Source organism: Acomys minous (genome assembly GCF_964271855.1).
Source record: "Acomys minous genome assembly, chromosome: 6".
NCBI lineage: Eukaryota > Metazoa > Chordata > Mammalia > Rodentia > Muridae > Acomys > Acomys minous.
Genome location: NC_140487.1, coordinates 108,813,178 through 108,825,582, shown reverse-complemented (window position 1 = coordinate 108,825,582; position 12,405 = coordinate 108,813,178). Strand labels below are relative to the sequence as shown.

Below are 12,405 nucleotides of genomic sequence, written 5' to 3'. Positions count from 1 at the left end.
CGCGCGGGAGGGGAGCGAGGGGCTCCGCACCCCCTCCCCGGCACCCCACCTCCAGCGATGAGCTCAGAGCGGCTGGCGCAGCACTTGCTGACAGTTCAAAACTTCTGCCCCCTCTCCCGGGGTGCCCGTGGGTGACTCTGCGAACAGCAGGCGTGGTGACCCACGGTGCCTCTGACCCTGCTCCCTCTGTCTCCCTGGGCCACCCCACTGTGTCTGCTGAGCCCAGTTCTGGGTGTCTGCTCATAAATTACCCCCAGGGACAGCAACCCACAGCAGCTGTGCTAGGAAAAACCGTTGCTTCTTGGGTAGGTCATTTTGGAGGGGGGGGGTCAGAATACAAACCCAGCCCCCTCAGTCAGGCAAGAGAGGGAAGGGGAGCAGGCTAAACCTTTTCATCCGATTCCATTGTAAACCGTTCTATTTAAGGTAAGTTGCTCGGGTCTGAGAGACAGACAAGATGCCGGCCAGATGTTGGAAGGCAGCATCAGCATTCAGCGTGTGTGCCTCTCCTGCCTGGTGCAAGGAGCTCTGGGCAGCCAGCTCTAGGGCTGTCCTCACAGAAGGGGACCCGTGCCTACAAACTAGCCAGAAGCCTCCTGCCCTTGAAGCCCGCTTGTGCTGGACCCCTCACAGAAGGGTTACCTCTTCCAGGTCCCTACTCCCATGAAACACACACAGAGACACCAGAGGTGACTGAATGGCTACGAAGACTTTATCAAATTATTGGAAATGTTGGCATTTAAAGTATTCCTGTGTATACATAATAGTTACATGGAACCTTCGAGTCACTGGAGTACAAACATGGAACACAAAATAAGCCTGGCAGTGAAGCAGATGAAACCAGACTTGAAACAAAAAAATTGGCTGTCCTAGCCAGGTATGGCTGAGGAAGGGGATCAGAAGTTCAAGGCCATCTTCAGCTACATAGTATAGTAAGTTCAATGCCAGCCCCCTCTACCTGAAACCCTATCTCAAAAAAAGAAAAAAAAAAGTGTTTTTACCTGTATAAAAAGGGCAGAGGACAGCCACCGCGGGGGTGGCTTTATCTCACTGCTCAGATCCCCCCTCCCAACCATCAGGAGGAAGGGCGGTGTTCCCACTATGTATTAGCTCACAAAATCTTGATGTGGGAAACACACCCAAGAACCATTGGAATATGTCCTTATAAATATATTTATATCAGAGAAAACAAGGCACTTAGGGAGCATGATAGCGTTCTCTCCCACGTGTACATCATTCTAGGCAGAAAGTAAAAATTGGTTAGTTTCTCAAGTGAATTAGCTGGATAAAGTTAATACAGTAACAGAATTGTTCTCAGCCTTCACTGAGGCCCCATTAAAGTGAATGTGGCGGGAACACAGGAAAAGGTACTTCTCTGTGCAACACCTGGTCCCGGGTGGTGGGATGCGCACCAGGCAAGCTCAAGGCTTAATGCCCCCACAAGGCTGACGTATCTCCTGAGCTGGAGTGCCTGGCCCTGGCACAGCGCCTCCCTCCCCAGGCCCCGAGGTCAAGTCAGGGGCTGCAGAGGGAAGCTATTCTAGTGCGGAGCAGGGACACCGTGGGAATGCTTAAGCAGGGTCACCAAAGCCACAGAGACCTCAATCTGTCCAAGCTGGCGCTGGAGAGTCAGAGGATCGGCGCCACGGGAAGAGATTTCACATTAGCCCTGACAACACGCCTCAGCTCTGCTGTGACATTGGCCAGGGTCGTTTCTGAGGGCGCTGGAGCTTGGGCCAGCTGCTCAGAGCCGCCAAGGGATCCCCCACCCCCTCTCCTGGAATGAAATCATCTCATGACCAAGGCAAAGCCACAGGTCACTTCTGACACTGGAATGGGGGCAGGCTCCATGGCTTCAGCACTTTAGAGTCCTCATGGGCTTTACAACGCTCTCAGCAGCCTCAGCCCAGTCCAGATAATCACTAAACTTTGTGTTCTACTTACAGGTTCCATAAACATACCTACCTGCACTGGGTCCTTTATTATTTTAAAGGGCTCTGGGCTTAAAGAAGCATGTTTTAATTTTTTTCAGGGGGGGTATGCATATGCCTAAGTAGAGTGTAGAGGACCTCTTAGCTGACTGGGTCCCCAGCCCCCCAAGCTGAGGAGGCTCCACAAGGCCGGCTGCTACAAAGCCCAGAGCCTGGCTGCATGGATTTTAATGAGAGCGTCAGGCAGAGCTGTGCTGTTGCTCTCCGGGACTTGCAGATCATTACCAAACCAGCTGTAGGATGAGAACACAGCACATCGAAACCCTAGGAGGTCACTGAGCTAATGATCTAATCCTACCTTCGGCAGACAGGGCCCCTCCCCACCTCCTCCCGCCCCTGGTCTTTCCTGGTGGACTCTGTCCATTGCAGAAGCCAGGCCAATACCGCCCCTTCAAGGTCGGAAGAGAACCACAGTGAGCGGCTCTGGCTCCTCTTTCCCGGAGAGCAGGAGGAGGGGAGTAATTTAGTCAAAACCATTAGGCTCAAATCCTGGCCTGGCCAGGCCCCAGGGCTTCTATTTGGAAGGACCACTGCCCTCCCCTGCCTCTCCAGCTGCAGCCGAGGTACCAGGTACCGTCAACAGCCATTTTAAGGTTCTGATGAAAGCACCTTCAGTTTCTAAGGCACAGGACAGGAAACATGCGCAGCATGGAGGGCCAAGCCCTGTGCCAGACACTGCATCAGGAGGGGACCGGATGCCGTGGACACATAGAGCACTCTGGAGTAGCCACAGCAGGAAGTCCTGCTGGCACCTGCGCGCTGTGCTTCGTCCCTACCTCTGAGTTGAAGAAAGGAGGCAGAGGGGAGGTCCTCGGCAAGTGCGGGCAGCAGTGCCCGCGACTGCTCTCTCCTCAAGCCAGGGGGGTTTATGAGGGCTTTGGCAATTACTACAACCATTTGCTGGGCTGGGTAGAGACAGATCCTGTTTCTCTTTGTTTCAGGCGCTGAAGCCAGAGAAGCCGATTTCAGCACAAGAGGCCACACAATAGTTGGGGCAGAAGAGATGAAACCTTGCTGGTGGCCAGGGCTGCTCAGTTTCCCCCGGAATAATAGCACCTGTGTATTGGTTCTGGGAAGGGCCTTAGAGGGGAGGGGGGTCAGCATCACCATGCACAGTGAGGTGGGGAGCCAGGAGGAAGATCCTGGGTCCTTCTGCCTTTCAGCCTTCTTCATGGCTGCCAGGTCCCCCCAGGCAGGTACCTGCTGCGGCTGCCAGCCTGAGGGACTGAAGTTTCTACAGCTGGCAGAACCTATGCTTAAATTGAGGAAACAAAAGGGGGAGGGAGCTGCAGTGAACTGAAAGCTGCACCTGCCAAGGCTGCTGCCCCACTCCTCCTCTCTACTCTGGTCGCCCAGCACAGCTCCCATGCCACATGACTGGCTGGAGATAGAAAGGGGAAATAAACGGCTACAAGAGAGGGCTTGAGTGTCAAAGCTGTACTAGCGGGGCTGGCACAGACTGTGAGCCCTCCAAACGAGACCCCTGCATTCGGGCGGCCTGGATTCGGGCAGCCTGGAGGAGAATGGAGCCAGGGCCACTCTGCCCAGACTCCAGCAGGTGCTCATTATTTGGTCCCAGAAAACACAGGTGACTTGGAATCAGGAAGCCTGGGCTCTTGCTCTATCACTATCTGGGTGACCTTGAGAGTCACTTCTCACCTTAGCCTCGGCATCCTGAGAGGGCAGGACCCAAGGTGTTCCCTTCTCTTCCAGTCCTGTGGTGCCACACCTTCAAGTTTTGACCCTGACAGTCAGCAGAGAGGCCCAAGTCCCTGTGTGTCAGGGCTAGTTTGGTCATGATAATATCAGAGGTTAAAACTGGGCTGGGCAGTGTAAAGGCACCTAGGGTGGGGGGGGGGCATGCAAAGGACACCTGAACACCACCCTCACCAAGAGGGAGCATAGAGAAAGCAACAGCCTCAGCCTTCAGAATGGCATCACCACCAGGCAGAGGAGGGAGCCATTCTTTAGGGGCCTGATGCCTTCTGGAACAAAGGCATCCCGACAGAGCTGAACAGAAGCAGCCCTACCCTGCAGAGGACTGAGTGTGGGGCAGAGAGGGGCGTGGCAGCCTAGTTGCCAGGGCACTTGGCCGGCTCCATGCTCTCGGCACAGAAGAGGGACCAGTTGTGTCCACACAGGCTCTGCCCACTGCTTTAAGACCAGGAGGTGAACAGCATTATTAGAAGTAGCTAACTACGAGGGTTTTGAGGAAGGCCATGGGTTAAAATGGTTACTAGGGGAAGGCACTATCTCCAGTTGAAACCCAACCAAAGGGATTTGCTGTAGGGCTTTTCCTTCCTTTCAATATTTAACAGTTACTCAGGGGAAGAGGGATCAGCTCAGCCATGGACCCTCAGGAGCTCACAGACAGGGAGGGAGGAAGGAAGTCCATGGTAATTTGGAGGAAGCACTCAGATAGATCTTTGGTTGCTCCAGAAAAGGCTCTGGCCCCTTGCAATTCTTTGTCCCCCATCTTCCCTCACGAGACTGTTACAGCTGGTATAAAGAAGGCAGGTAGGAAGGACAGAAGAAGGAATGTGGGCAACAGGCAGAATGTTAATCCGACCAGTCGTCTTCATCAAATTCAGAGGAATCATCTTCGGAGTCGCTGTACTCAACAGCAATGCGACGTGACAGGATGGTGGCCACGTCATTGCCCACCACATCACGCTTTTCCTGCTCCCGCTGCTCTTCAACCTTTCGTAGCTGAAAGCCTGATGGGAGAGAGAGCAGGGTTAAGAAGCACGGCCCTAGCCTCAGAATCCTCTAGAACCGGGTCTGAGCACTGGCTGCTGATCAGGACAGAATTGTAAAGGACCGAGAAAGAAGGACCCCTGCAGAAGCAAGATAAAAAGGAAAGACTGCTGCATCCCTGGGGTGTGGGCATCTCCAAAAGGACGCCTGCTGTTCTTCCTGGCTGTGCAAATGGTCCTTTTCTTAGCAGGCTTCTGAAGCTGGAGTGCCACCACACCCCACCAGGCAAGCGCTCAGCCTGCTCAGTCCCTAGGTACAGCAGGGCACAAGGGTCACCAACAGAACAGACACACCAAACCCTTGAGACCAAACCTGGCCCTGATGAGGGATGGAGAAGGAGAGGGAGAGAGAGGGAGAGAGGGAGAGGGAGGGAGAGAGGGAGAGGGAGAGGGAGAGAGGGGGAGAGAGAGGGAGAGAGGGAGAGGGAGAGGGAGAGAGGGGGAGAGAGAGGGAGAGAGAGAGGGAGAGAGAGGGAGAGAGGGAGAGAGGGAGAGAGAGGGAGAGAGGGAGAGGGAGAGGGAGAGAGGGGGAGAGAGAGGGAGAGAGAGAGGGAGAGGGAGAGGGAAGGAGAGGGAAGGAGAGAGGGAGAGAGGGGGAGAGGGTTGGTGGAGGAGGGAAGGAAGTTGGTGGCAGGGAGAGGAGAGGGGAAGGGGAGAAAAGAAAACAAAGGACAGGAAGAGATGGCAGTGGAGGGACGAGAGAGCAGAGAGGACAGCTGAAACTGAGGCTGGCTGAGAAGTTGCCTGATGGGACAGTGATTCATTTTCTTCTGGAGATTTTTTCCCAAGAAAAAGTATGGATGTAAACACACAATGTGCTCATTTCAAAGAATCCCAGGATCCGAGCGTTAAAATAATCCACATTCAACAGATTAAGAAAGAACTCTGGTGCCCCCATATTTGACTACTTCCCTGTGGTGGGGAGGCCTGATGGCACTCAGAGAAAGAATAGGCAGACTACCAAGATGAGACTTGATAGGCTGTGACCATATGGTAGGGGAGGAGGTCCCCTTCTGTCACAGACCTAGGTGAGGGGAATAGGGTGTAAGAGGGAGGGAGGGAGGAATGGAGGAAACAAGCAAGGGGATAACAATTGAAATGTAATCTGAATAAATTAATTAAAAAAAAAAAAAGAAAGAAAGAACTCTCAATCTCAGTATCTTTAGGGAAGCTCCACCCCGACACGAGGTCTAATCTCTCAGCTGTCCAGGAAAGGTGTTCCCTAGTCAGGATCCTGACCTCCCACCTCAGCTCCAGAAAGGGTGTGTGTGCCCAGACCCACCAGTGGGGTTTACCTTGACGGATGGCAGAAAGCAGGTCACTGCGCGCATCACTCACAGCAGGCAATGAGGACTTGGGCTTGGTGGCATCAGAGAGAGGTGGTGGTGGTGCGGCAGGCTGGCCATCAGCACCACTGAAGGGGAGAGGCGGGGGCCCTGGAGGTGGAGGAGGAGGGGGAGGGGGAGGAGACCCTCCAGATGGTTGGGACAAGGGAGGTGGTGGCATTGGGTAGTCAGTTGCCGGCGGAGGGGGAGGGGGTGGAGGGGCAGCAAAATCAGGGTGAGGTGGGAAAGATGGAGGTGACGGTGGTGGAGGGGTCCCAGGAGATGCGAACCCCATCGGTGGCAGTGGAGGAGGCACGCCCACTGGAGGTGGAGGTGGAGGGGCAGGTGGAGGCGCAAAACCAGGTTTGGGGCCTGGTGGAGAGCCCAGAGGAGGAGCTGGGGGTGGATGGCTTGGGCTGACCACGCTGGTTCTTTTGGGTCCAGCTAAGACAGATCCTCTTTGGTTTTCTGCAGGGTAGCTAAAAGAGACAAGACTCACCGTCATAAACACCATGCTAAGCGTGGGCCCTTTCTTAGTCCGTTCTCATTTCACTTTGGCTCAGACAGATGGAACCAGTCAAAACAGATCAGCAAGGAAATGGGCAGCATTGTGGGGAAAGAACCTTCTAGCAGGAGAGGAGCACAAGCAGAACTAGGTGCAACTATCAGAGGATGGCCCGTCAGGCAGACATCTCTTAAGAGGATGGCCGGTCAGACATCTCTTAGGTGTCCCTCTCTCTCTTTTAAAGGTTTTTCAAAACAGGGTTTCCCTTGATGGGTTGTGCCCCCAACCCTTGCCACTATGTAGTCCTGATGGCCTAGCACTCACTACGTAGCCCAGGCTGGCCTGACGTTTCTTACCCTCCTGCCCCACTGCGCAGCATTACTTGTGTTGGCCACTACATCTAGCTCATGCTTTGAGGTAAACTGGACAGAAGAGTGAGCTGAAGCAGCAGGGGAAGACGGCTGCCTATTATGAAAGCCGGTGCGCATCTTAGGGAAGTTCACCTGTAACACGGGGCAGCAACACCACGGCCGAACTTCATAACGCCACCTACTACCTGCATGCTCTTGCCCCAAGTCATTTAGTGGTCCTGACTTAGCTTCCCAACTCTTTTGTTCCTGAGTGTTTTACTACCCAGGATGGGTGGAAGAGGTTTTACCATTTACCTGAATTCTGCTGGTGGGGGAGGCAAGTTGTCTTCAGAGAAGGAAGGAGAAGGTGAAGAGGTGGAGTCTGACTGTGGCGGTGGTGGGTAGCTGGCCGCATCCACATTTTCAACAGAGCCAATGCTGCCATTCTGGTACACCAAGGCAGATGAGTACCTGCTAACACACTCGATGTCAGCGCTGTCTTGTAAGACTCTAGCACGCCTGTAACCGCAGCACTCGGGAGGCAAGGGCAGGCGGATTGCTATGAATTCCAGGCCAGCCTGGCCTACAGGCCAAGTTCTAGGCCAACCAGAACGACACAGAGAGACCGCTGGGGGGTGGGGCAGTGTGCTAGAGCTATCTGCATGAAACACATTCCCTAGGATGCTGGGCCCTGAGTGAACTGGCTCTGGATAAACGTCACAACTACATACAAACACGAACACATCAAGCAGAAAGCCTCCATACTAGGACAAGCACACTGGGCACCAGCTGGCAAAGCTGGCCTCTTGTGCCTCCTCTTCCTCGCCTCTCCTCCATTGCTGGGCTCTTCAGAGCTCATCAACAGGTCTGAGGAACAGAGTTGTGAGGACGTGACTAGATCAGATGATGCTCTAGTGTGAAAAAACCCCAAACCTGGGCACAGCTCCCTGATAGCTTCACCCACAAGCATGCTCTTATAGACTAGCCTCAGAGCCGATTCCAAACCACCAGGAAAATGGGGGGGTGGGGGAGGGGGGAGCAGAGGGAGGCCAGCTCCTCATCTTCACTACCGAAGACTCAAAATGAGATATACATTTTTTACAGTTGGCATTGTGGCCTTAAGAGTCACTAATCCAGGCCAGGCGTGGTGGCACATGCCTTTAATCCCAGCACTTGGGAGGCAGAGGCGGGTAGATCGATGTGAGTTCAAGGACAGCCTGGTCTACAAAGTGAGTCCAGGGCAGCCAAGGCTTCACAGAGAAACCTTGTCTTAGAAAAGAGTCACTAATCCTATGCTGCGTGCCTACCAGAACAAACTGGGACTGTGAAGCAAAACGGAGAACCCCTTACTGGGGCGTAAGGCCCGCGAAGGCCCTTAGCACTGGCTTCCCTGTACAGGTTCCCTCCCCTCTCACCGCCTTCATCATGCTTACAACACAAATCTCTGAATCCAGGAAGACAGGTGTCACAAGTGTCAGGGTTTTTAAACGTCAAGATTTTCATGGTAGAGTTATTCCTAAAAGCAAGAACAACTCAACTCTTTCCTTTTATCACTCCCCAGCACCCAGTATGGGCTGGCATGGTCCTTTGACAGCCAGAATGCAATGACTTTTAAAGCCAGGGTGACACACCAAGCAGCCACGGTGACTTGCCTTTGAATGTCACAGGGGTCAGACATCAGGATAAGCATCAAACCAAGCCTTAAAACTATTCTGCCCCTTTAAACCACCAGAGTGATTTGATATTGGGAAATGGATTCCATCTCCTACTTCCCCACAGAGGCCCGGCAACCCTTCTCACACTGGCTCTGAGGTCTGCACTGCAGTCTTCTGGCTAGCCTCTCTCCCAAGAGTGACTGAAAATTTGTTTTGGTAGCCTACACAGCTTGTCTGCTCTGCCCCTCCCATGCCTAGCCCAGCTCCTCAGCACAACTTTCATGTGTGCTCTGGAGGCAAAGGGCTCCCAAGAGCACCTTTCCTGCTTTTCCAATCTTTCCCCAACACCCCTAGGGATACTGGTTTCTGGCAGAGTAATGGCGTTAGAAGCCACGGGCCTTCCCTTTCAGACCACTCCAGTCTCCTCTTTAAACTGCTGAGTCTCCTGACTTAGTTAGAACCTGAATCACCAGATGGATACTCCTAAAAGCAGTTCATTACCAGCTGTGCTGGCCTAAACCCTACAGCTGCTTTCTGAGGGTGGGAAAGCGTCATGCCAGAGCCTATTGTCCTGACGTCCCCGTCAGAGAACCTACAAAACATCACCTACCCAGAAGACCCCAGCTTTTCTTTGGACTCTACAAATTCTTGTCCCATCTTCATCTTCTCCCACTCTTCCTTACGTGTCTTGATTTTACGTGGGTTTACGTTCCCTCTATTCGGATTATCTTTCTTTTCTTTCTATAATGAAAAGGAACAGAAAAACCTTTGTAAAACATTTTCCAAAATGCTTCATTAAAATTCTACCCTCTTCATGGACACACACTCAGGAGATGATTTGCCTAGACAATGCCTGATAGCAGCCAGCTATACAGGACTACCAGGTTTGCAGTGACCTAGAGGCCTCACAATTCAAACCACCTCCAGGGCAAAGCATTTGCTCAGCCTCATACACAAGCACCTCTGCCAAAGGAAGCCACAGCTGCCTCCCTGGGCAACTGTCTCACATCTTTAGGCGGCTCTAATTGTAAGGAAGTTAGTAAACAGTTATTTGTTATTTGCTATGTCACAAAGATCACTCAAGAGATGAGGACTGACAGCTCCAGAGATCTGGGATAGATACTAGGAAATAGTTAAAAACAAAACAAAACAAAACAAAAACCACTGCAGGATTTTCCAGCTCCTGCAGCTGCAATAGCCTCTGGCACTCTCTTGGGCCTGCTGACAGCCATGCTAATGGGATTGCGAGGTCAGAGCTGGTGGGTCCTGCAGCACCAAGAGCCTAAAGAGAATGAAGCATCTCCACAAACAGGCAGCCCTGGCCCCGCCCACCAGGAGTGAAGGGGTTAACCACCTCCTGTTGTAAACCAAATATTGCAGAACCTGCTTGTCTCTGAGAAATGAGCCACAGACTGTTAGGGGAGGGACCAGGCTAGCAGAGTGTCCAGCAGGGTCAGGTGCAAATTGCAAGAAAAATAAATGTTGAACAGAAAAGTCAATTCCTAAAGCTCGGCTCAAATATACTCTATTGTTAAATAGTGCAGGGGAACAAGCATATTTTTGGTGTGACTTATACTTTCATCTTGGTGGTATTTGGGGTGTGGACACGATTCTTTCTTTCTTTCTTTCTTTCTTTCTTTCTTTCTTTTCTAAAAGAGTTTTACCTGGCATCCAAGCAAGCAGCCACATGGAATTACGTCACATAAGCCTGGCTTCCTTTTTATCCCCCCTTACAACCGTGCCTACTGATGTGTGGAACAGAGGCCCCTTTCCCCTCACCCTATGCTTTCTCTTCTCTTTCATGATATCCTTGGTGTCCTGCAGCATCTTCTCCTTCCAAAGATCAAAGAAGTACGAAGGGTTGGTGTAGAATTTGAGTGCCTCTTTTCCATCATCCCTGGGACAGAAATGAAGACAAGTGGCTGTCAGTAGACAGATGAGCACCCAACCAAATCCAATATCCCAAACACCAACCAGTTAGCAGTTTTTACACTAAGGAACCAGGAAGCCATTCACATCGATTGCATACTTCCTCTCCCATGCCAGGTGCTCGATGGCTGCGAACCAGTGCCCGTCTACTCCTCACAAACCTTTCTTAGCCTTACCTTCCCTTCCCACGCAGGAGTCTGCATGGTCAGGACAAGAGCAAGTGAGAGCAGCAGGCATTCGACTGCTCCTAATCCCCTGCACAGTTACAGACGCTCCCTAAAGATATCTGGGCACTGTGTGCCTCTAAGGAGATCTCTGCCACTGGCTCCCCAGGACTCTGCAGGAAGCACTGAGGTCTTTCCATCCAGCTGAGCCCTGTGCACTCATGTGTCTCCATGTGCAGTTGCTCTTCTAGACACAGATGAGGACCCGAGCACACTGCTACGTATTGCTCCCTTCTAGAGTAGTTCAGTGCCCAACATTACTCCAAGGGGAGCCACTGAGCACAAACAGCCAGCTGTTTTAAAACCCCAAGATCAATCTGGAGGCAGAGCCAGGCAGGTCTTTGAGTTTAAGGCCAGCCTGATCGAGGGGGCGGTGTGTGTGTGTGTGTGTGTGTGTGTGTGTGTGTGTGTGTGTGTGTGTGTGTGTGTGTGCGCGCGCGCATAGAGAACACGTGTGTCTATATATGTTCCAGGACAGCCAGGGCTACACAGGAAAGCCCTTTCTCAAACAACAACAAAAAGACCACAAGAGGTTGGGTGTGGTGGCACACGCTTTTAATCCCAGCACCTGGGAAGCAGAGGCAGGTGGATCGCTGTGAGTTCGAGGCCAGCCTGATCTACAAAGTGAGTCTAGGATGGCCAAGACTACACAGAGAAACCCTGTCTAAAAAAAAAGACAAAACAAACAAACAAACAAACAAAAATAAGACCACAAGGTATTAGTGGGCATTGCTGTAAGTAGTACAAAGTGAGCTACTAAGGGTGGATGTAAGAGTAATTTGCCATACTCAGTTATCCTGACTAGAACCTCCCACTTTGACATGGCCAAGCCTCCGCTGTTCAGAAAGCACATGCTCCAGGATGCAGGACTATCATTATTCTAGAAGCCAGGAGGGGAGGTGCATGGCTATAATCCTGGCACTTAGGAGGCAGAAAGAGAAACATCAGAAGTTCAAAGCCATCCTAGACTATGTAGAGAGAACCTGTCACAAAGAGAACCACACATGCCAAACACCTAAAAGGCTAGTCCAAGGACAGCATGAAGGCTCTGTGACATAGAGAAGCCCCCATCTCAAAAAAACAAGAGTGTGGGCCAGGCATGGTGGTGCACGCCTTTAATGCCAGCACTCAGGAGGCAGAGGCAGGAGGATCACTGTGAGTTCAAGGACAGCCTGGTCTACAAAGTGAGTCTAAGACAGCCAAGGCTACACAAAGAAACCCTATCTTGAAAAACAAAACAAAAAACAAAAACAAAACAAAAAAAGAAATTGGTGCTTTGCCTGCATGTATGTCTGTGAGTGTCAGATTTTGGAGTTGCAGACAGTTGTGAACTGCCATGTGGGTACTAGGAGTTGAATCTGGGTCCTCTGGAAGAACAGTCAGTGCTCCCAACTGCTGAGCCATCTCTCCAGCCCAAAGAGTATACTTCTAAATCAAGCACTAATAGTGCCTTATTTATTTATTTATTTATTTATTTATTTATTTATTTTTAGTTTTTTGAGACAGGGTTTCTCTGTGTAGTCCTGGCTGTCCTGGACTTACTTTGTAGATCAGGCTGGCCTCGAACTCACAGAGATCGCCTGCCTCTGCCTCCGGTGTGCTGGGATTAAAGGCATGCACCACCACGCCCAGCCTTGAATTCTTACGGGTACACACACTGCTTTTCAGTG

The 12,405-nt window shown here is 51.8% G+C and overlaps 1 protein-coding gene across 3 annotated transcripts in view; it reads right to left on the bottom strand.

Moving 5' to 3' along the window:
- Positions 1-690: 690 nt before the first annotated feature.
- Positions 691-12,405, bottom strand: part of WASF2 (WASP family member 2) — a 59,891-nt gene continuing 48,176 nt past the window's right edge. For 2 of the 3 annotated variants that reach the window (XM_084787500.1, XM_084787501.1), the window contains exons 5-9: positions 10,362-10,479; positions 9,193-9,323; positions 7,243-7,401; positions 6,043-6,551; positions 691-4,708 (exon numbers count right to left, since the gene is read on the bottom strand). In XM_084787500.1, the coding sequence (XP_084643626.1) occupies positions 4,551-4,708; positions 6,043-6,551; positions 7,243-7,401; positions 9,193-9,323; positions 10,362-10,479 (1,075 nt within the window). In that variant the 3' untranslated portion in view covers positions 691-4,550. The remainder of the gene's footprint in view (positions 4,709-6,042; positions 6,552-7,242; positions 7,402-9,192; positions 9,324-10,361; positions 10,480-12,405) is intronic. The other variant, XM_084787502.1, reaches the window with a different exon arrangement.